Raw genomic sequence first — 25,773 nt, forward strand, 5'->3', positions numbered from 1 at the left:
CCATTTAAAACCCTTGAATGAATCCTTATTGTCATCAGAAAGAAAGATCTAAACTCATTTTAATGATTTCCTCATTATTATTTGGCCTATGCTTCCTGGCTTGGCTGTTCCCCAACCTTACACCACCTCCTACTAGTCAGCAGGCCCCTCCCTCAATTTCAAACAAATTGACCTACTTTGCATTTCCCAAACGCATAATGCTCTCCCTCCCCCTTTTAGGCCTTTACATATTCTTCTTGCTGCCAGAAATTCTCTTCGTCAATCCTTCGCCTATCTGCACATCCATTTAATTTTTTCTTTTAAACGGTAAATGCTTCAAACAGTTAACATACATACATATATATATATATATATATGGAAAATGGTATTTGACAATTTATCTACCAACTAAATTAATTCAAAAAAACATTTAGTAGTTTACATGTCAAATATCTTTCCATTTTAAAAATAATTTTAACATTTTGTCATTTTTATAATAATTAATTTTAAAACAATTAATGGAGTATGTGTTCAGACACAACTAATGCTGCATCTCTCTCCCTCCCTTCCTCCTCCCATCAGTGAAATAGCCGCTCTCCTGAAAATAGTGTCTCATTCCCAAGAATGTTTTTGTGCTTTCCTATATATGTTTTTTCCATAAATAGCACATGTTTAATTTGATCTTCAAAAACAGAAAATCCAAAACAATATTGTGAATAAAAATACAAAATATTAGTCAAATAAAGAGGTGAGTATCCCATATAAGTATTTTCTTGACTTTTGTAAGCTTTATGGGTGCATATATACTGTATTACTAAAAAGTAAGAAACAATGATCTGTAAGAAGATAAAGTCTTCTTAACACCAAATCAGAGTTTGGAATGAAAACATTCTAGGTATTAGATTTAAGTAGTATTGATAAACAGAGGTGATTTACCCATTGCTAAGGTCATAGATGTAATATGTTGCTGTGTAAGAGTATCTCCAAAGCTGTCAGAAAGAAGAAAGACAAAAAAACAAATTGCAATTGTTAGAAATCTTACATCAATAATGTATAATCATATATCATCCAATTCAAAGTTCAGAATTATAAAAGGACTACTTTCACAAGGCACAAGGAAGAATATGTTTCAATTCCAAATGAGTCTTCATTTAAAGAGTCTTACTGTGGACTTTTGTGCCGTTTGTGCAAGTTCCAGAACTAATCTCAGCAGTGATTCAACCCTCACTCCATAAAAAGCATACCCAAAGAAATTTCCTAACATAAAAAGCTTATCTTTGCATACTCTATCCCAGAAATTTTCCCTTCATGTTTTACCTGTATTGAAGTAAAACCACAATGATTTCCACAGTCCATAAGGAATACCCTGCACCTGGGTAATTCATTCTAATTATACCCCTTAAAATTGGGTAAAGAGAATTTCATTCAACATGTATTTTTGCTGCAAAATGCTTGCCTTTCTTTGAGTATAGTTTTAAAAATAATAATTGAAACAAATGAATAAGAATATTTGGCTTATAATTCTTCGTGAACAAAGCTCTTCGTTTCCTTGTTAAGTATGTTTGTGCTGTTGTTAATGAATGATGCAAGTATTATTTTGGACTCTGTTCCTTAAAGCGCTTTCACACTTAAACAAGCTCCATAAGATTGAAACGTGTCTTGCTGAGGATTATTGGTGACCATTTAGAGGTAAAGACAGACTCTTGCTTTCTCTCACTTTTTTAAACCACCTTGTGGATTAGTAGGAGATATAATTGGATATAATCAAATTAAATAATTGATACCTTTGAATAATCACTTTCTAGATATACAAATTGCCGATCAGGTGATAAGCCATAATTTGAAGCATTCACACTTTTCTGAAATAATGAAGAGGTTGATTAGAATACAGAAAAGATAACAAAGAGCCATGTAAATTTGTAGTTTTAAAAGAATATTATATTATTAACATACTCCTACATACATAGACTTTCAATGCAATTGAAAAAAATATTTTGTGGAACTAAACTATAATTCAAAGAAATTTGCTAGATACTGTGGGAGAAGGATGCAAGAGATAATATATACTTTGTGATTTCAAGAAACTTATGAACTTGTTAAGGAGTAACATACTACAAATTAGAATGTCCTATAAAAGATTCAACATAGCATTGCAAAATTATTAAGAAAGAAATGATTAAACTCAAATCAGAAGATTATTGATTGCAAAGAGAAAGAGAGTATGATCTAAACTTGGTTTTAAAAGATTAGTAGGTTTTTCAGAGTGGAGAAAGTTGGAGGACTGGTAGCCCGAGGGACAGAACAGTTAAGTGCCCATACTTTATAGCTACCACTTATTAAGCACTTATTCTATGTTAGGCACTGCCCTACGCACTTGCAAATGTTATTTCATTTAATTCTTTTATTAAACAAAAGAGGCATTATTATTCCCACTTTACCAAGGAAAACACTGAGGCATAATAAGATTGGTGTAGTAAAACCCTTTACCCAAGGTTTCACGACCAGTAAGGGACTGAGCCAGGATTTGAACCTCAATTGGCCTGACACTAAGGACTGAGTTCTTAACTCCTATCTTATGCTATACTATATTCAAAAAGGAGGAAAGATGTTAGGTGATTTAGAAGAAGCCAAAGACAGTAGTCTAATGGGATTAGCAGACAGAACTGGAAGACTCTAGTGGAGTATGGAGCTGGGAAGGCAAGTTGTGTCCAGATCAGGTGCTAAGACTTTGAACTCTGTTTCTTGGTCAATGAAGAGCTGGCAAAGGTTTCTGAGGGGGAAGATGATGTTGGATACATACCATGGTTCTGTTACTCAAAATGGTATATGATTGTCCTGTTTCAATATTATAAAGTACTATATTGTTATCTGCAGATTGATGAAGATATTCTTGTCCTTTAAACAAGAAAGAAAACAAAATTTAAATGATCTCTCTTAACAGGAAATGCATTCCTAACAAAAGAAACCTCTCCTATTTCACAGACCTACTTTGTTTTTCCTCTCTGTCCAGTACACATTGCTTTGTGAGATGTAAAATCGTAGGTTGGTGGTAGAAGGAAGAAGGTAGAATGCTTTCTTCTACTTCACACGAAGATGCCACATTTGCAAACAGCAGCCCTATTTTAGCTGATTCAGGGTGCTTAGGAACACAATTTTGTTTTCTCTGGGTTACAAAGGGGATAAACTAGTTTGAAATGTACATTTCTTTTGCAATAATAAACATAAATTACATTTAGATTGTGTTTGGTTCAACTTAAAACTCACTTTGCATTAGTTTTATTTTCTTAAGAGAAAAAATTAAAATATTCCATTTTGTTCAGTGACACTTAAGATATGCAACTAAAACGTCATAGACTATTTAGTTGATCTCACTATTTATTTGATTAGATTTGTTTTATAACATCCTATTTTGAAAAGCTACATGAAAATACCGATTTCATGACCCTTAAAGGGTTCATTGTCAGATTGAGATTTGCCTGTTCTCCAGATTATCCAGATTAATAATGGAATTTCTCTTTTGGTAAAATTTTTGTGACTTCTCCTAAATAAAAATATATCTACCATTCTGAAAAGTGATTACAGACGTTCAAATTATTTCAACAATACTTTTTCAACTTTTCTTTTTCTATTTAAAACTCTATTGGCCTCATTACTATGGGACAAATCCAGTATGAATGGTTTCGTCAAAAGCGCTTTTTTGAGCACTTGAACCATTCAGATAATTGTTCTTTTGTACATTTCAACTGATACGGCTTCAGTTACTATAGAGATGCATTGGCACTGAAATAAAAACCAAACAAAATACATTTTAAAAAACCCCTAAAGATAAATAATGCACTTACCTGAAATCCAGTTTGGAAAAAATGTTTTATAAGAAAATGTCCCATTTAAAATATCCTTCAGTGTGAGTGCTCTCATTGTATTTTCTTCAGAGTTATGAACTTTGGGGGAAGAGCAAACACATCCTTATTAAAAAGAAGGTTAACAACTCAAATAAATGCTAAGCCTGGCCTTCATCTGTTCTTTCTTATATAATAATATCTGCTATTTGCTAAGTGATTGTTAAACTCCTTTCATAATAACTATTAATTATTAATAATAGTATCTCCTTTTTTGTAGATAGGATAAGTAAGAATTAGGGAGGTAGTTTCACTGCCTGGAAGGGAAAACTGGCTGGAAACTGTAGGGGAAGATGAAGATTACAAAGGAAGGCCATGCAGAGCATGGTTCTTCAGGCAGTGAAGAGTTGTCAAGGTTTTCCAGAAGGAAGATGAGATGAGGTTCCAACAACTGTAGTCTTTGCAGAGCTGGGGTTACAGACCAGGTAGGTTTGGCTAAAATCTCACTCTCTTATGCAATTCACTGTACTTCCTCACATAGGTTTGGTTCAGATTTCAACTGATTTATCAATGATGTATTTTAGCATCCCAGTTGGTCAAATGAGATTGGCCAGAACCCTTGCCTTCAGAAATCTCAAGAGAGGTATTATGAATATAGGCTATTTTCTCATACTATGGACTTTGAGAAAAAGAAAGCAGACAGAAAGGAAAGAAAACCCCTTGATCTATACAAAATATCTTAGAAGTCCCAAGAGTAGAGGATTTTCTGTAGAAAAGCTAATCTAATGTAGCTCACAAACCACAAACAAATTCAATCTATATTTGAATCCTTCAAAACCATTGTGTTTTTCAAACATGATCTTATTCTCAGAACAAATATTCATTATAGAGCCCTGAAGCAGTCAGATACACCAGGCAGATAATAAGGCAACCAAATCCCAATGCCCTTTTATATCCATATTGCCATTCTCCATCTCTCCCACCTTACCCCTTCCACAGGCCACTAAAACTTACAGGAAGATCCTATACCTTGAATGCCATTTATGAATCTGGCATTTGCCCAGGTGAAAACAAAATTTTCAAAGATGGGAGCTGTAACTTTATCCTGCTATAAAACTCTTTCGTAGCCCTCCATGACTCTTCCGGTAAAGATCACAAATGATGATCTGGATGGACTACAGGCACTTGCTGGTGTGGGGCAGTCTACCCTGTCAGCTCTTCTCGCTCCTCTCTCATCACTTTCTAGACACTAACAAGCCAGGCTTTCTTTTCCTCAAATACTCTTTCTGTAAGGTGTCTACAGCCTTTTCTAGTCTCTCACCTTTACTACTCAGTCCAAAAGCTATATACGTCCTCTGAGAAGCCCTTTCTGACCCCCTGGTTTAGATCAGGTTTCCTTTTACACATTCCCATATACCATGTTCCTTGCTTTTAGAACACTTGTCTTGGTTTGTAATCGTGTGTATATTTGAGTGATTATTTGATTAATGTTTTCCCAAAGTTACCATAAGGCCAGGAATCATGTTTTGTTTTTCTCATAGCACACCCCAAACGTCTAGCACATACAGGTATCTAATAAATAGTTGTTGAACGAATGAATGCATGAAATGAAGACTGGCTGGAAGGCTGGATGGCTGGATGGCTGATTGGTTGGCTGGCTGGATGAGATGTGTGCCTTTTCTGAATTCCCTGCATGGTTTTTGGTAAGAAGATCTCTGGTGCTTTGGCTTGCTCACCAGTATTACGAGGTACTGGACTAGAAGGTGTTGGCAATCTCTTTCAGCTATGCCATGCTAGATTTTGAAATCTGAAACTCAACCTGCTCTATTAACCTTGTAGTTACATTAATGTTCTGCTATGTATGTAGTAAGATCGAAATAATAAAGTGGAATAATAATATCTTCTGTTGTTTTAACTGATTTATACTGATGCATGTATGCACCACACATTTGATTAGGACCAGGAGTTTATTTCTTTCCTTAATTTGCGGCAACTTATTCCATGGCTGTAAAAATAGTGGCTGGTGAACCCCTTTGCAACTAGACACTGAATACTTAATAGAATTGTTATTCTATTTTTTAAATAATTATCTTTCTGTATTATCTGTGCATCCTAAACAAGGTTGTGTACACTATACATTTATTTGTAATGAAATATCTTCTGTTTAATGAAATGGTCTTATGTAGAATTCGTACCATTGATTTTTTAATTCTCATTCAGTGAATAAAAGACCATTTACTACAATAGCATTAGAATAATTGCCAAGTATTGTATTTAATGCAATTTTATTTAATTTTCCTAAGAACAAGTTGCAATCCATTTCTAATGTAATAAAGGGAAAATTATAACACTATTTATAGTGGAACTTATTTTCCATTTGAAACACACTTAGTTTGTGCCTACACAATCCTGAATATCTAGATGGAAAATTTAAAAATGTATTAAGTCATTTTACTGTGAATACCAAGATCACCATTTTTTTTCAAAGAATGTTTTTGATATTAATTCAATAAATGAATATAACCTTAGCAAGTTTTTAGAAAGTATAAATAATGCTTCAGTTATGGCTGGTGACATAGTTTTCCCTATTGAAACATCTTTGCATATAATTTTCCTTACTTGTATTATGCTTAATTGAGACATTTATAGCTGTAATTAATCTTCGTTTTCATAGAAGGCTAAATTAAGTGAGATAATTCAACTAAAACATCTAGCTCTATGTGTGGCACATGGTAGCAGTCAATACATGTTACCTTTTCGCATTATTGTAACTCATCAGTATTTTTCAAATAAATATTTTAGATCAGTGTTTCCCAAACAGATTTGTCCACTGGGAATTTTTGCTTCTGAATATCTACTAAAACCACAGTTTGAGAAACATAGTTCCAGACAAAGCTATTAGTATATACAATTAAGCTTTACTTTTATTTTAGTTTAACGAAATTCATCAGTTATGCTTGAACATTTTGTCTATTGCCTAGCTCCATAACTGAACTGTTACAATTAAAATCATAAGTGTAATTAGTACTAATATTGTACAATGAATAAATAAAACATAAAAAACAAGAGTTTCAAATTGCTTTTTAAATACCTACTCATTTTCCTTTTCGTATCATTAAAAGCATTTTGATCTTATCAGATTTCTCAAAAAGATTCTAAGAATTAATTATTTATTCCTTTAAACCTCTAATTTTGTTTATCCAGGAAGGTTGGACTTGATACTATATTTTATATTACTTCCTAGTTAGCAGTTAATTTTATATGAGTGCACAGTAGCTATAAATGGCAACAATCAATATAGATAACTTAGCATATGACTCAAAATATCTGTAAAGCAATTTTAAACATGTACTAATTGTACTACTGATTGCCATAATGAGAATAATCCTCACCATCCCCCAGGAAGTGATGAGTGGATGTATGAATAACATATCCAGATGAGCCAGCTACATGTATGTGGGAATGGATTTCAGGCACAGATTGGGCTGGGATGATTACTCCTAACCTCATGTTAGCTTTGTAAACCATATCATATGTCATGTATCCAGGGCTTAGAAAGTGTAATTATGTTGATGTCAGGCTGGGTACATTAAGTTCATCCCCAATATAATCAGAGAAATTTAATTAGGCATTCTTCCTGCTAAACATGACCACGTGTTCATAAACACAGTGCAGTAATGTGTCACATGTTAGAATAAGAATAAAACATAAAGATTACTTAGAATTTTCAATCCAAACTTTGATTCTTTGTACATATGGGATTTTGCTTTCTCAACATTTATCCAAATTTATTGAACAGGAATTTTTTTTCATCTCTGTGTGGCAAAGAATTGTATAAGACATAGATCTCCACCCATAAAAGTAGAAGCAGTGATTGATTTTTCTCACTATTATATGTTCAGCTGCTAGGACAGTCCTTGACATAGCACGGGGGCTCAATAAATATTTGCTGAATAAAAAAATAAACCGACTTGACAGATTTTGTGTTCACTCGTTTTGGATAATTCCTCCGAGAATATATCTGCCCTTACTTTCTACCCTCTATTACAAGTTGTAAATTTCATGTGTAGACTCTTTTGCCTTCATTTAAATATTTATAAAAACTTGGTCCTTGGAGCCCCTTGGAGTGTGCTTATATAAAAAACAGATTCCTAGTACTTATCTCAAACCTACTGAATCCAGATCTCTGGGGGTGGGATCCTGGTAGCTTTAGTTTTTACCCAGCCTCTTTGATGATTCTTCTGCAAAGGTTCAGAATCTCAGTTTAATGATTTCACTGAATCTATTTTGCTCAATGCACTCCTGTGCCTATCAATAGGAATCATTCCTTGACTACAAACTCATTGTAGGTGGGTGAGGCTGGCCTGTGAAGCAATCCACATGTCATGGAGAAGAGATTCCACATAACTGAGTGTTGACCATGGCTTTCAAGGAATGTAAATGGCCTACTTTAATGTTTGTTCCCCTGTTCAATGACCTTGCTCATTGCCTTCAAATGCTCTCCTTTTTAAGTATATTCCCTTTCCCAGACCTGGAAAAGTGGACAAAAGGCAAGGGGACTGATTCTGCCCTAGACTAGACTTAGGTAAGATTATAGAAAAAGCATTGGGGTCATTATTTTCTAATGTTTGGAATGTGTGTATGTGTGTGTCTATGTGTAAATCAGTATAAAATATATCTCCATAGCACCAAATACACTAAATGTTCTAGTCACCCAGAAAATATTCCATTAATAATTATTGGATGAATAAATGAATTTTCATGTCCCCTTCCAAATAATGTTTTAATATTAAATGTAATTATTTGATGATTTTGGAAGGTTAGCTTTGACATCTATAATTTTTAAATTCTAATTATTGAACAAAAGTAAACATGAATTCTGAAAGCATATCTCTCCTCTGTATATGTTAACACTTACTTGATTAGCTCTTAAGTTTTGCCAGTGCTCTTAACTTCGTTTTGGCCCATCTTTAGCATAGTTACTCATACATTGCTTGAACACTCTAATTAACTATACTTTAATTATTTGCATTTTCAACTTATTAAAGCAAAGCTGAAAATTATTTCAATTATGAATCCAAGAAATTACAATTCACAGAAATGATTCACAAGCAAGTAATGATTTACTATTCTCTTAATTCTTTCTTAAAATGTTGTGCTTCTATTAGGTTTCTGTGTCTGTTTCTGCCATGTGATTTTCTAGTACTGAAAAATTAGGAATGGGTGTCAGAGCAGAGACATTGGATGTTAGTTCTAACTTTCAGCATAAACCAAATGAGAAAATTAAGTGGGCATACAAATGGCTGGCAGGTCCTTTTGTTCTCACTTTTGCACTTGATTTGTAATTGATGCATATGAGGTCATACCAAGGAAAGGAACTAGGGCTCCCAGGGAAAACACATCCTGATGGCTCTGCAGAGGTGCTACCTATGGGGAGGTATCATCTCCAATCATCACACTGGGTTTTGTTTGTTTCTGGAGTGCGTACCACAGGGGCAAGGACAGTAAATATTAGGGCAGGAAAGATACTATTTACAAGCTAATATGATCAAATTGGAACAAGACTGACAACTTTGAAAAACAAGTACATGAGGAGGCTTTAGAGGAGTAATAGAAAGTGTTATAATTTATAAGTTATTGTACGTACCAAGCACTCTACATGCATAGTCCTGTTAAATCCTCACAGTAACCATCTGAAGTAAATACTTTTGTGGACACCATTTTACAGATTAGGAAATGAAAATTAGCAAGGTGAGCTAACTTGCCTAATACAGAGAAAAGCTGGGGTTTAAATTCAGTTGTATCTGGTTTTAGATACTTTGCCACTATACTATAATTAAAATGTAAGTGTACACATACAACAACATACAACAAACACAAAAATAGGCAAGAACCAAGCAACAAACAAAGGGGTAGAATAATTACACCTCAAAACTTAGGTTAAGAGAAAGTGAGGCAATTTGAGCTTTTTCAAAGCAAATAGGTTGCTAGCTATTATAAAGCTACTTACTGCTACGATTATTACTGTCTACTTGAAGAGTGTCTCAGCTCTAATAGCAATTTTCCATGGTTTTCTCTATGAACAACACTGAATAACATAAGTTATTCAAAGGATTTGCCGGGCTTTTAAAAATAGCCCATTTGTGTGTTATTTTACTGTTGTGTTACATTATTTTAATTAGGGTTCATTTATTTTTCAGGCTAACTAAGGCTTTCAAAGATCCTAAGATATAATCAACATAATGTGTAAGAACATGAATGGTAAATGACCCTCTGGTGACCCTGAAGATGAAAGCAAGCCTTGTTTATTTTTGAAGACCTCAGTCTCCTTTGCCAGCTCATTTTCCTCTAATCTCTATTTGACATTTTGTCATGGCTGTTTCTGCTGCTACATGGGGCTGGAGAAAGAGCAACTTTCCCAGGTCATTTCACTCTCCCAGGGTTTCTACTACATACCCCTGGGCTGAACCACCCCCTGACCCCACTACCACACCTGACTTTCACTGGATTGTCTTTGTATCTCCAGACATGTCTATTACACTTCCTTTTTAAAATCCCCACTATATATCTCACAAGCACTTCAAAATCAATGTGTTTAATGCTAAGAAAAAAATTCCATGCTCCTCTTCCAAATTTATCCAAGTAAATGGCATCACTACCATTCATGTAGTTTCTCAATACAAATATTTTGGTGTGATCCTTGACCTTCCTCTTCCTTAACCAGCTCCCAGACCTGCCAACCCTGTCTACTGCTTGTCTCTATTTCTACTGCACCCCCAGGGACAAGCCATTTCACAATCGGTAGGCTTTAATGGATGCCTAATTGCTCCTCTGCAATTTCATTCCTGGCATTTTGTTGTGGTTTTGTTTTGCATTTTGCAATGTCTAATGGCATTGTGCATCATTCATGTGCTTATTAGTCATTTGTATATCTTCTTTAGCAAAATGTCTGTCCTTTGTCCATTTTTTAATGGATTTATTTATCTTTTTATTATTGAGTTGCCAGAATTCTTTGTATATTCTAGATACATGGCCTTTATTAGATATATATTTGCAAATATTTTTTCTCATTTTGTAGGTAGTCTTTTCACTCTTTAAATGGTATTCTAGGCCATCCTAAAATGTTAAATTTTCATGAAGTCCAATTTATGTATGTTTTCTTTTGTTTCTTGCATTTTTGGTCATATCTTGGAAAATTTGCCTAACTCAAAAACATAAAAATGTATCCATATGTTTAAGAGTTTTATAGTTTTTAGCTCTTACATCTAAGTCTTTGATCCATTTTGAGTTAATTTTTGTGTATGGTGTGAGGAATTGGGTCCAACATCTTTTTTTTTGCACATAGATATCCAATTGTTTCACCATCATTTGTTGAAAAGACTTTTCCTGTTGAATTGTCTTGGCATCCTCATCACAAATCAATTAACTAAGTATAAGGCTTTATTTCTGCACACTCAATTCTATTCCATTGATCTATATATCTATCCTTATGCCAGTAACACACTGTCTTGATTACGGAGCTTTGTAGTAAGTTTTAAAATAAGGAAGTGTGATTCCTCCAAGTTTATTATTCTTTTTCAATATTGTTTTAGCTATTTTGGGTGCCTTGCATTTTTGTATGAATTTTAGGATCAGCTCATCACTTCCTGCAAAAAAAGAAAACTATGCAGGATTTGGATAGAGATTACATTTAATCTGTTGATAAATTTAGGCAGTATTGCCATCTTAAAAATATTGAGTTTTATGATCCATAAACATGGGATGTCTTTCCACTTATTTAGATCTTTTTGGATTGCTCATTGGGAGTGTATAGAAATACTATTGGTCTTTATACATGGATCTTGTATCCTGCAACCCTGCTGAACTTTATTGTTAGTTCTAATAGTTTTTTAGTGAATTCCTTAGGATTTCTACAAACAAGATTGTGTTATCTGTTAGTAGAAAGAGTTTTACTTCTTCCTTTCAAATCTGGATACTTTATATATTTTTTTCTTGCCTAATTGCCTTGGCTAGAACCACTGATAAAATGTTGAATAGAAGTGATGAGAGAGGACATCAAGTCCTGTTAATGATCTTAGCAGGAAAATAGTGTGACATTAGCTTTCATCTGTAAGTGTGATATTAGCTATGTTTTTTTATTTTTTTTTGTAGGTGTCTCTGATAAGGTTGAGGAATTCCTCCTACTCCTAATCTATTAAGTGATTTTATCATGAAAGGGTGCTGCGTTTCGTCAAATCCTTTTTCTATATCTATTATAATGACTATGAGGTTTGTGTCCTTTTTTCTATTAATGAAATTTATTGTATTAATTGATTTTCAAACGATAAACCAACCTTGTATTCTCGGGCTAAATCCTAATTTGTCATGGTGTGTAATCCTTTTTATATATTGCTGGATTTGGCATGCTAGTATTTTGTGGAAAATTTTTGCATCTATACTCATAAGAGATATCGATTTATAATTTTCTCTTCTTGTGACATCTTTGGTTTTGGCATTATAGTAATGTGGGTAATACTGGCCTTATAGAATGAGTGGGGAAATATTTTCTTTCATTTTTTGAAAACATTTGTGAAGAATTTGTAATAATTCTTCTTTAAGTGTTTGGTAGAATTTGTCAGTGGAGCCATTTGAGCTTAGGAAGTTTTTTTTTTTTTTTTTGGTTAGAAGTTTTAAAATTACTAATTCAATCTTTTTTGGTGTTATAGCACCATTCATGTTTTCTGTTTCTTCTTAAGTATTGGTAGTTAGTATCTTTCTATGTGCCTATTTCTATCTGCTTATTTCATTTGTTATCTGATTTTGTTTTGTTTTTGGTGGGGGGTGGGGAGACAGAGTCTTGCTCTGTTGCCCAGGCTGGAGTGCAATGGCACGATCTCAGCTCACTGTAACCTCTGTCTCGCAGGTTCAAGCAATTCTGCCTCAGCCTCCTGAGTAGCAGAGATTACAGGTGTCTGCCACCACTGCTAATTTTTGTGTTTTTGTAGGGAGGGAGTTTCTCCATGTTGGCTAGGCTGGTCTTGAACTCCTGGCCTCAAGTGATCCTTCGTCTTGGCCTCCCAAAGTGCTGCGATTACCACTACGCCTGGCCTGTTATCTGATGTTTTCTTTTTTAACATAATTGTTATGTCCTGTTCCTTAAAAAGTCCTAACATATCTGTTTTTCCACCAAGTATAAATCATAACCTGTATTCAAAATTTTAATTTAGATACTAAATAATACTATTTTTATTATTAATGGGAATAAATATTAATAAATATTATACGTTATTCTGTTCTTACTGCATAATATTAGTCAATTAAGAAGGATACTGGAAATGAAAAATAAGTTCTTGGTTCTCTATACACGAGAAATAAATTAAAAAGAGACTGATTGCGGGGGGGGAGGGATGGCATTGGGAGTTATACCTGATGTAAATGATCAGTTGATGGGTGCTGACGAGTTGATGAATGCAGCACACCAACACGGCACAAGTGTACATATGTAACAAACCTGCACGTTGTGCACATGTACCCTAGAACTTAAAGTATAATAATAATAAAACAAATTTAAAAAAATTTAAAAAAAGAGACTGATTAGTATTTGATTAACTGTTCTATGAGAAGATCGTTTTATTACATGCCTACTTTATTAATTATTGCTTTTTTTTTTTTTTTTATACTTCAAGTTCTAGGATACATTTGCAGAACATGCAGGTTTGTTACATAGGTATTATATGTGCCATGGTGGTTTGCTGCACCCATCAACCCGTCATCTACACTAGGTATTTCTCCTAATGCTATCCCTCCCCACAATAGGCCCCTGTGTGTGATGTTCCCCTCTCTGTGTCCATGTGTTCTCATTGTTCAACTCCCACTTATGAGTGAGAACATGCAGTGTTCGGTTTTCCGTTTCTGTGTTAGTTTGCTGAGAATGACGGTTTCCAGCTTCATCCATGTCCCTGCAAAGGACATGAACTCATCCTTTTTTATGACTGCATAGTATTCCATGGTGTATATGGGGCACATTTTCTTTATCCAGTCTATCATTGATGGGCATTTGGATTGGTTCCAAGTATTTGCTATTGTGAACAGTGCTGCAATAAACATACATATGCATGTGTCTTTATAGTAGAATGATTTATAATCCTTTGGGTATATACCCAGTAATGGGATTGCTGGGTCAAATGGTATTTCTGGTTCTGGATCCTTGAGGAATCACTACCCTATCTTCCACAATGGTTAAACTAATTTACACTCCCACCAACAGTGTGAAAGCATTTCTATTTCTCCACATCCTCTCCAGCACCTGTTGTTTCCTGACTTTTTAATGATCGCCATTCTAACTGGTGTGAGATGGTATCTCATTGTGGTTTTGATTTGCATTTCTCTAATGACCAGTGATGATGAACTTTTTTTCACATGTTTGTTGGTCGCATAAATGTCTTCCTTTGAGAAGTGTCTGTTCATGTCCTTTGCCCACTTTTTGATGGGATTGTTGTTTATTATTTTTTTTCCTTGTAAATTTGTTTAAGTTCTTTGTAGATTCTGGGTATTAGCCCTTTGTCAGGTGGAGAGATTGGAAAAATTTTTCTCCCATTCTGTTGGTTGCCTGTTCACTCTAATGCTAGTTTCTTTTGCTGTGCAGAAGCTCTTTAGTTAAATTAGATTGCATTTGTCAATTATTGCTGTATTTTATGGCTCAGTTTGACTGTCTCTGGTTCTTAAGTCCTGATTCCACACCTCTGGCTCAAACTTTTGAATCTGGTTTTCAAGGTATATCTATGACTGGATGTTCTCGTCGAAGTTGTAACTCAATTTGCTTTGGAAATCTCAGACAGGTAAACGCCTCTCCATTATGAGAATCATACAAAGATTTGGATTTATTTTTAAATTATTTAGAATTTGGCAAAACTCAAACGGAGTTTGCCAAGATTCATCTGTGATTTTAAAATTTACGTGCAAATTAGAGAATTATAAACTGCAAACTTGATTTCTTTATCTTGACTTAAAAACTCTTTTATATTCATAAACTTTCTGAAACTTTTCCTTAACCTTTTAGACTTTCCCATATTTTCTCCATAAGAATAGTGAAAAAATAAACTTAAAACTCTTAAGATGTTTGAGGGAATCTGTTTCACAGACTGAATGTTGGTCCTGGGAAAATATTTTAACCTTACAACTTACATATTTATATCTCCTTTGAAGATGATTTTATCTCACTTATATCTTATTTTACCAAAGGTGATTGTTGAAGTTATAGTAGTAACAGAATACTAATGGTAATAATAACAACAACAATGAATTTCTGACTAAAATTCAGACTTCCCAAATGATATTTCTTCTTAAAAAATATTGATCTCTGTTCTATCCAAATTGTCTGTGGCCTTCACATATTTTCTTCAATGCATTATAAAAGGCAGGACTCAGCTAAATAATTACTACATATTATACACATATGTGTGTATGTATGTACAATCACAATTGCATATGCATATACATATTCTCTTTGTTCATTTGTTTAAGTAATTTTGGCCTCATAGCTCTATCAGTTTCCTTTTGGTTTCCTGAACTTCCCAAACACTTTTCTGATATTCAGCCTCCTAAATAGCTGGGACTACAGGTGCATGCCACCACGCCCAGGCAATTTTTCTATTTTTTTTTAATAGAGAAAAGGTTTCACCATGTTGCCCAGCCTGTTCTTAAACTCCTGGGCTCAAGGAATCCTCCCATCTTGGCCTGCTAAAGTGCTGGGATTACAGCCATAAGCCAACACAGCCACCCACCCTTTCCTTTTTTACTCTCACTTAGCCTTATTCTCCATTCCTCCACCCTTCAACTTCTTATATCTTTCTTCTTTCCTTTTGTTTTGCTTTTGCCCTAGAGCCATCAATGTTCTGTATGAGTTCTTCAGACACAAAAGTTTCTGAAACATTTGTTGTTTTTGGTTAAAAAAAAAAGTTGGGGATAGGAACGGGGATGATATTCTGGGATAAAGGCTCTCTACTCTCAGAATTAAGACATTTTTGAAATTGAAATACATCACACAGAATGGAATAGTTGCTATTGTTGAGTATATAAGTATATATTCTCAACATGGAGAACACAGACACAAATGCTAGCTATCATTTACTACATGTTAGAAATTTTAGAAAACGAGTAACTAACATTTGAGTATTTGTTCATCACCATGTGGGGAACTCTATACTGAAAATAATCTGAAACGAGGTCAAATAGCTCCTACAATTTCTTTCTGTAAGCCATGGAGGAATGGTCCAGGTATTCAGAAAATATAAATCATGAATCAAGTTTGTGTGGAATTTACCTGCAAAATTCCGCAACCTCTGTAACTTTTCACTTCTAGTTTTTTGCTTTTATAACATCTGTTAAATCTCTTGAAACAAGAAAGTATGTATGTTTGTCTTTGGGGTGAACAAAAATAAGGGGAGCCTTAGTTTCCACTCTCAGCCTTGTTGCATATTCACACAGGAAGAGGAGTGATACTTGTGAAGAAGAACCTCAACAGAAAAAGTGATTGGAGGTAAGAGAGAGGAAAGGAGTCAGTTGAAGAGGTGTAAGCTGAAGACAAGGACAACCTGGGAATAAGGGGTAGAAACTCATGTGTGTTTCGCACTTTGGCAAAACCAAAAAGGGAATATTTTACAAGTTTCGAAAAAAGTTTTTCCTTATAGTTAATATTTTGTAAGTGAGCTAAATGGATTTTCTCATTTCACTACTACATTTCATATTTGTTCCTACAATCCAGTTTAATTATTCCTAAACGCTTTTAATCCTGAGGCTGGTTCTCCTGGGATGGAAGAGCCTTTCTCTTTTTTTTTCCTTTAGACCTGGTGTGAACTAACAGAAATCCTTCTCAGGTATCTGTGGTGTTGACCACGCGTCTTTGGGTGCAGAAAGCACTGGATTCTTACTCCCCAACTTGCAGAGGAAATTCTAGACTGCTGCACCTCCATATCCTCAGCAACTGGCATGATGATGGGCAGGGAGTTAGTAGGACTAATACACTAATATGTAAATGAGTGAATGAATGTTTCCTGAGTATGGCTTTAAGTTTCTCAGAAGACTGTTCATACACTGGTTCATGAAATTCTGGGCTGAGGATACGAGGGCACCTAAGGCAAATCTGAGGTAATGGGATTTCTGATGAAGTGTGAGAAGGAGGCTAAGTAGGAGTTCACTTGGCTTTGAATTCTCTGTTCTTTTTACCCCTTCCTCCTTCCCTTTCCTGCCTTGCCATCTCAGATCCTATTCTCATAGGCACTGGGCAGATGTGAGAGTGAGGACTGGACCTGGCACTCCAGATGGGAGATGATTGACGAGTGAGATGTGAGAAGAAAGGAGGAAAGTCAGGAGGAGGCCACCACGCCTAACTTCAGGGCTGCCCGTGGCACTGACTTGCCCGGGTCCTGCTCAGGAAAGTAGGGGAATGACTGGTGCCGTTCACAAGCTGTTTAGCTGACATTCTAAGAAGTTATTAAGCAAATTTAGAACAGAAGGAGAATGATATAGTGGATCAAAAAACAGCAGTTCTCACCTTAGTTATGATTTTTCTATTTCTGAATGAGTACTCAAGTTTCATTGAGTACTCGAGTTTAATTTGATTATTTCACCCTATCAAGAAATCACTTTATTCTTAAAATTTTCCTATTAGTTGAAAACAGAGAATTGTATTATAAATTACATAGGACTTTTATACTGTATATAGTTTACAACATATATTTATATGTAAGCTATACATAACTAAACTTGGAAAGAGGGTAGGATTGAGATTATATGTGATCACACAAATATCTGTGTATGTGTATCTCTATACATCATTTGTAAATATGTAAATATAACGTATTTCTTATTAGAAATTATAGCTTGAATTCCATAGTGAAATTCATCCTTCCCTGTGGACATGGAGGCAAGTGCCCTATAAAATTAACAAACTTTTGTTCCAAGAACATTTATTTCTGAGAGTGCAGAGTATCAATTTCAAGATTGAGTTTCTTTTAAAATCAGGAGCTAATTTTTAATGAATTAACATTCAAAGGATCTATATGACCTAATCCACTACCTGATAACTGCTGGTATGAGGGAAATGTGGCCCCAAGACCACTGAGTTGAGAGACGGGTCTGAAAATAATTTTAACATGAAAATTTATGAAAGATATGTACACGCACAACATACCTCTCAACTGCCTAAGAAGAATCTTGTGCTGGCAGAGAGCAGAAACAAAGACTGAAATGAACACTGAAGATATAAGCTGACTTCATCTTATGGATTCACCTATTCCATTTTGTAATTCTGTGAAAATCTCATGATTATTTTCAATTTTCCGAAACATTTTTCTATGTTCTTTTTAATAGCAATAGTCGTTCAGGACTCATACATTCTTTAGCTGAAGTTATTTTATTGATCTTCCTTTACTATCAGTTAACTTTTAACCAAGATATTTCCCACATTTGTTATCATAAACTTTTAGTATTTGTTAGTACAAATTTTTCCCCTTTTCCTAGACACAAAGACATAAGATCTGTTATTACTGGATTTTTTTTTCTATTTTAGAAGCTTGAGTTTCTCTTCATAAATATTTTCATAAAAAGCTATTCCCCTAATATCACTGGATTATCTATCAACATAGTCCTACTTTATATTTAAACTAGCTCTGATATCAGCCCATAGTACCTTCCAGTTTTTAGTAAAGTGAGATCAATGTCAATCTAAGCCTTTTTTGTAAAAGGATACAATTTATGACTGATCATAATGCTTGCTTAACAATGTTTAGTTTTCTAATTTGATGTGCAGTGCTACTACATCTAAAACAACAACTTCGCTTTTTCTATACAGCTATTCCTGAGATCTGTATTCTCAACTTCCTCCCTAAATTTTTGGAAAGACTATTTAGTAATAAAAAAAGTCCATAGATTCTGTTTTAACTTTTCCATTCTTACTCATTTTTACTTTCCACGAGACAAACCTAATAATGAAAAGCAATGTTAGTTAAAAATGTTGTCTCTAAAGGCCTGTCAAAGCTTGTATTTAGCATATATTTTTGGGGGTTGTGGGGGTGATGCAGCATAGTTCTTAGGTTTTTCTATTGCTGAAATAACACTGTAAATCTCTTCCTACCCATGCCTTAAATTCCTCAGTATTTCTGGTCTTGCACAACAACATATCTGTGAGCTTATATGTCTTCTTAGAAATAACAGACTTACTTTGGAACATAAGCACTTAGGAAATGTTCAGCCACTTGTGATCTTGCATTAGTACATTTTCCAAGCTATTCTAGGCAGATAGAGCAAATCAGAGAAAGTTCTTACCTCTTGAAGGGCGTAAGACAATGCACATCACCAATAAGGCAAGCACAGCAGAGGTGGCAACTCCAAATACGATTTTTACCCAAGTCTACATAAAATAAAGAGAATTAGGCATACACATAGTTCCTGCTAAATAGTAGAAATGGCAAGATTTTGTTTACACCTAAATCCTATTTCTCTCGCCCCACGAAGCTTTTGATTGTCTTCCACTGATCCGGCTATAATTGCTGGAATTCTTCCATCTCTGCAAGGACAAATGTTTCTACAGTATATTTGAACAATTTTCCAATCCCAACCCATTCAGGAAGTAAATACTTATGTACAAATCCTCACCTTTTAAACAATAGAAAACTCTGATCACGTTCAATCCAGCCAACCTTAATTTTTTTAACGATACTTGAGGTTGCTTATACTAACCTTCATTTTTCCAGATGTTTTTGAAAGTTAGCTAATTCTGCTTCAGAGCGTGGGTCACTGGATCTGTGAAAACCGTTGAAAAGGACCAAGTCTGTCTTTGTAGTTGGAAGCTGAAGCCAGGACAAGGTTTTTTTCTTTCCACGGACTTTTGAATACCGTGCCAAGTTTCAAAAGATTTCTGTAAAATTAGAAACAGATTTTGGGGGCGTTCTTGGCCCTCAAATGAACTGTGAGTGACTCAGGGGAGGTTTTATAGCCTTCTCATCCTTGTAAATTCTACACCAACATCTGCTTACGTTGACATACAGAGGTTTTTATTTTTTCTTTTTTACAAGTACAGGTTTATGTTGCATTTTCTTCTAGAATTCACTGAGAGATCGCTTTAGCAAGTCATTGAGTTTCGTATAACATTTTTATTTGCCACTAAAAGATGAATTTAAAATAATGAAACTTGCAGGTCTGTACATTAAACATATATCTACTTTTTAACAGAGGAAGAACATTGAAGCCACATAAGATTTTGTGAGAAATGCACCATATAACTGCACTTTTTTTTCCTCTGGAAGATTCTGAGGTATTGCAGACAGAAATGTTTTTCTTTCAGCACAATTTCTTTGTCCATATAGCACCATATGCACTTTCAGTAAATACAGAAGTTTAAAAATTCAACTGTCTAAACCCACGGCTGCTTTACTTTAAAGAAATAAAATGCCATCTGGTGAAATTTAGTATGGGTTAGGTGTGTATGCACAGGCTAGAAAGATGGAAAGATCAGTAAGAATAATTTACCAGCAGACCTTTGGAAGAATGGAAATGGCTTTACAAGAGTGGTATTTTTGCTTTCCTCTCAGAATATCTTCTGAGAGAGAGAACATTTAGTAATTATAAAGATTTAAAAATAAATAAAAAAGCATCTGAAAAGAGAAGTAAATCTTATGTACAATTTCATTTTGGCTAAATCTACATAATTCCAAAGAAATTGGTCATCTTGACAGATTAGTAAAATGGTTGACTGAATTAAAAAAAATACACATACAACAGTTTCTTGGAGTGTTCTGTCTGTTTTAATGCAATTCACTTGGATAGATTTTGTGGTTCCACGTAAACACAGTTGTTAAATCTACTGTGTCCTTAATTTTTCCACTAATGGTTTTCTTTTTTGGAAGTTTATAATGTTCTCAACCTGATTAAAACACTTCATGACAACCTTTCTTGGATTGTACATGAAAGATAATGGGGAAATGTTACCAAAACATGTTTCTGTTTGCCTTCGTCAACTTGTCTGGCTACCATGGGACAGTTTCTCCAGCAAAGAGCAGGACAGTGGCTTGTGAACTTCCTTTCAGACATTCTCCAGACATCCCTCCCTGAATTCCAGCCTTATGAAACTTCTGTTGAGGAAAATGAGTCATTAGGCACTTACTGGCAGAGAACTGTGTTCCTCGTGGCTTGGGGCTGGGCCCTCTCCTTTGCTGTTGGTGGAGTTACCTCTTTACAAACTGAAGTAATCATTAAGAGTAATATCCAAGGTGTGCTATACACTTGTAGGTATCTCCAAATGATTGTGAAATCCTCAGATCTGAGATAAAAGCCAGCAGCCAGGTCCTGAATGAAGTGTTTCTCTGTAAGTCCTCTCAGATTGATTATCTTCTCTGGAACACACCGTGTTCTCAGAAGTTCTGTCCTAGCCTGCCAAAGCCCCAGAGTACACAGGTACTTTTTAGTGGGTGATTTCCAAGACTTTACATTGTAGAAAGAAACTATAATAGATTATTAGGGTGTAATTAACAGACCATGCTGAGAGCATATTAGCTCTAGCAATTAAGAATGCACTGACATGTGACTGGTCTGAGCACCACTTAGGATTCTATGACTGTGTGTGGGGGTCCACAGGATACTTATTTAACAGGCACTATGAAGAAGTTGGAGTGCTTTAAGACACATTTAAGTTGCAACTATTAGTAAGGGGGGGAAATGATGAGAGTGAAACAATGTCTGTTTAAGTTTATTTGTTTTTTCCTTGGAAGGTTGGGTGAGTCAAGCTGTAACTTCTGGAAAATTCTTACTAGTTTGAACTGTTTTAAGAAAAATGAGACTGACTGCAGAAATAAAGATGTCGAGTTTTTCCATCTGATTTCATGCTTTAGGGAGGTATTGTTTTTATAGAGTTACACATGTTCGTTCGTTTGAGACAATTTGAATGTGTTCTAATTTTCATCCAGACAAGAACTTCCATAAAATTTGGATTTTTAAAATATTATAACATCTTTATTAGCTTTTTTAAAATTTTGGAGTCAAAGTGAAAATGCTTTTGTTAACTTTTTAAAAACATTTAGGAAACTGACTCTTATTCCTACTTTATACAATTAGTTAACACCCAATCAACATTTTTGTTGAGAAAACAAAAAGGAATCAGACACAGTATGTGCCCTTAAGGAACTTACATTCTAGTACAAATATGGCAGGTCCGTTCTTACATACTTGCTTCCTTTTGCTTCCTAAAGCTCTTCTTCAGAAATAGCCTGAAGCTGAGTTTGTGTTTTGTAGAAGGAGTGTTCTCACTGGTTGGTGATTTCTGCATGGACCTGGGAAGAGGACTGGAAAGGACACATATCACATGCATGTAATCCTCAGTTCAAGTGTAACCTTTGTTAGGACTGAGACTTTTCTCAGAAAGCAATTCTGGGTCTATAAAAATGCTACAAAAGCAGAAAGGATGATGATTTGGCATGTACAAAGGTAAGGCCAGCAATTAGGAGAGTAGAGGCTCATCAATTGAGTTCTTTCCAGAGAGGGACCTTGTAAGACTGACTTTGGAATATGACTGCATTCTGGTAAGCCTGCTGGATAAATGAGCTATAACATAAATCCTTAGGTTATAAGGAGGAGAGCTTACTAGAACTATTTATTAATAGCCAATGTATGTCTGCCAAAAATGATTTTAATTTATATGTTTTCCCAGAAAACACATTCAGCTGTGTATTTCTAGAGTCTGAAGGTAAGACCACGCTGAGAGCATAAGGATGTTATCTTTTTATTTTATGGTGGGGAGATGAAAGAGAGATGTGTTTATTAACCAAAAGCCATGACAAATTATTTTAAAGACAAGTTACAAGTAAGGGGAATAATGATAGAAGTGCAGTAAACATAAGCCTGATTTTATACTCTAAAGTAAAAATTTGCTTCTAGAAAACCTAAAAGCTCCTAACATCCTACCCATTTGATTCCTCAGATTCAATGAACATTTACTGTTTACTGTTATCTACAAAGTGATTTAATGCATTATTTCATTTGATCCATACCAAAACTCATTTTGCTGATTAGGAAACAGCCTAGAAAAACTGGATAACTTGCCGAAGATTTTAACAGGACCCAGTGTTGCTATCTTACATTGCTTCTTTGTGATACTTCCTAAAATTTTATTCCAAAGTGATAAATATATATGTTTTAAAATTATAATTGACATTTCACCAATTCGCTATTGGGGGACACCTTAAGGTTGTGAGGGTAAAATAATTAAGGCTAAAATATTAATGATCTTCACATCCTGAAAGTACCTTGTTACATATGTCTCAAAAGAACACAATTTCACTCTACAAGGACTGTGTTCAAAATATTAATTTGTTTAGAGTTTTCTTTAAATTGGGGTCTAGTAATCAGATAATTATTTATACAGTGCCTGGGTTAAAAGCTCTTCCTCCAGGGACTTGCTTAAATCAAAGGATTGATCAAAATACCCATCAACAAAGAGATTTTTGAGTTCCAAGCTAGAAAGAGTCCTGAGGTCTTCAAAGCTCAAAATAACTATCACATAGTTATAGATCTGGAAGAAATGGCATAATATAGCATCAATGGGAAATGATATAGCTCAAACTATTTTTTGAATCTGATCTCTTTTCTAAAACCACAAGTGTTACATAAGGAAGAATATGAAGCCACATGACTCCCAGTTTGTAATTGGTATCTGCTACCTTCATAAAAGTTGTAATTAGATGTCAGTGTTTCATTATCCTATCATAATTAGGGCAAGGGCTCCTTGGAGACCCAAAGGATTAACTATCAAAATGGGATTAGAAAAGAAACAGAACAGAGACACAACCCATTTTTTTGAGTGCTGAGGGTACAAAGACTCAGAAGAGAAATCAGTGCTTCATTGTCATTTAAACAGGGAAATACTACATCTCTTTAGAAGTGGTTAACTTACAAGAAGACTGTTTAAACAGTATAAATAGAATGTTTAAGCACCTATAGACTTTAACATAACTTATTAACACATATTGCTTTTTCACTAGCATTTTCAGGTTAAAGAATATTACTACTACTAGTTAATGTCTATTGAATACTTTTATTGATCATGACGTTTCTTCTCAGCACTTTGCATGTGCTATCTCCTTTCATCCCCAGAACATTCATACTATTATTATCCTCATTTTACAGATGAGGACACGGATGCACAGAAAATCTAAATAACTTCCCCGAAGTCCCACAACTTATGAGTGGTAGGGATGGGATAAACCCAGATAGTCTCACATTATAACACAATTGGATTGACCCATGCTTAGGGCTCTCAGAGGAGGGTATATATTGGTACAGTGATTGGGATGTATGATCCAGCTGGAACTAGGAAGAGTTGAAGATGGAAGGAAAAAATACATGGGCTAAAAAACTGGACATTTTGATGAGTTCAAAGTATGAGTCCTAGTAGTAACTAGCAGTAGGATAGGAAATAAAAGAGATTTTTTACCAGATAGCTGCAGGTTGTATTTAAGATTTCAGTTCAAGTTACAACGAGACCTAAGGTATGGTCACAGAAGTAAGTAGCTGAGATAGAAGAAAGAAGTGAAGGTCCTTAGAGATATAGTTGGCAAAGCAGTGAGAGGCTAAGGTATCCTTTGGGATGTTCATCCGGGAACTTAATTCACCTCAAATTATGTCAATAATTAAGGGCAGCAGAGAAATGCCCTGAGTTATATCCCCAGTTCTGTATAAAATGGAAGGAGAGATTTCCAGTTTAAGATGCCATATTGAACATATACATTGATCTCTTTGCCTTTGGATACTCCATTAAGCTGATTGTAAAGGATGAAAAGGATACTGACATGACAATGAAGAGACTGAAGAAGTATCATCAATGGATAAAGCAAAACAGAAATAGCAGCTGCCTGGACCACGCCTAGAAAGGAATCATTTTGCCTGGCAGAAGCATGAAACAGTTCCATATTTGAGATGGCATTTACCACTGAGGGTAAGAAAGGGAGATGGGGGCTGAAAAAAGAGGACTGTTTGGAAATCTATACATGGACTCTTCACCTCTGGGTGAAAAAAAAAATCTGCAGCTAAGCATTTATCCTAGGAGCATGTATAGGAGTCAGTGCACCAAAGTCAATCCAGTCGTCCAGTTTAATGGCTTTCTGACCTTTTCCTTAAACCCACCAACTGTATACCAGGATCTCTCCAGTCTCACCTCATTCTTAATCTGCAACAAAAATAAGACTCAGTAGACAAGAATAATATTTTTAAAAAAGAAAAAGAATCAAAGCCCCAAAACATGAAAGAAAAAACAATTTTTTAAGCAAGATGAATAAATTTTGAAAATGACCATAGAGATAATTCTGGGAACAGAGGCCTTTTAAAATGTTTGAATTAGCATTCTCAGTGAGATTCAACAAGATATTGCCACAATTTAGAGACCAAGTTTAAAAAATGTAACATTCGAAAAAACTTCTTATGATAGATAAGTTTATGTGTCAACTTACTGGGATAATAGATAAGTTTATGTGTCAACTTGCCAGGATAAGGAATGCCCAGATAGCAGGTAAAACATTATTTCTGAGTTTATCTTTGAGGGTGTTCCTCGAAGAAATTAGCATTTGAATCAGTATCAAGAAAGAAGATCAGTCCTTAACAGTGTGGGTGGAAATCACCCAATTTACTGAAGGTCTAGATTGAACAAAAGGGCAAAGGAAAGATGATTCTCTCTCTCTTCTTGAGCTGGAACATCTATCTTGTCCTGCTCTAAGATCCTGGTTCTCAGACCTTCTGACTCTGAAACTTACACCAGGGCCCTTCCCCACTTTTAACCTCTATAATTGCATAAGGCAACCCATAATAAGTCTCCTCTTATCTACCTATCTAACATCTATCTATCATCTATCTATCTATCTATCTATCTATCTATCTATCTATCTATCTATCTCCCATTAGTTCATTTCTCTGAAGAATCTTGATGAATATGCTC

At 34.9% G+C, this 25,773-nt stretch overlaps 1 protein-coding gene across 3 annotated transcripts in view; it reads right to left on the reverse strand.

Annotated features, from left to right (window-relative positions):
* FAP (fibroblast activation protein alpha) overlaps window positions 1-19,765 on the reverse strand; it is a 71,817-nt gene extending 52,052 nt beyond the window's left edge. For 2 of the 3 annotated variants that reach the window (XM_009182329.4, XM_003907540.4), the window contains exons 1-6: window positions 19,536-19,765; window positions 19,122-19,206; window positions 3,822-3,920; window positions 2,780-2,874; window positions 1,764-1,838; window positions 916-968 (exon numbers count right to left, since the gene is read on the reverse strand). In XM_009182329.4, coding sequence (XP_009180593.1) covers window positions 916-968; window positions 1,764-1,838; window positions 2,780-2,874; window positions 3,822-3,920; window positions 19,122-19,206; window positions 19,536-19,541 — 413 coding nt within the window. In that variant the 5' untranslated portion in view covers window positions 19,542-19,765. The remainder of the gene's footprint in view (window positions 1-915; window positions 969-1,763; window positions 1,839-2,779; window positions 2,875-3,821; window positions 3,921-19,121; window positions 19,207-19,535) is intronic. The other variant, XM_003907541.4, reaches the window with a different exon arrangement.
* Window positions 19,766-25,773: the final 6,008 nt, after the last annotated feature.

This window comes from Papio anubis, chromosome 10, assembly GCF_008728515.1.
Source record: "Papio anubis isolate 15944 chromosome 10, Panubis1.0, whole genome shotgun sequence".
In the NCBI taxonomy this organism is placed as follows: domain Eukaryota; kingdom Metazoa; phylum Chordata; class Mammalia; order Primates; family Cercopithecidae; genus Papio; species Papio anubis.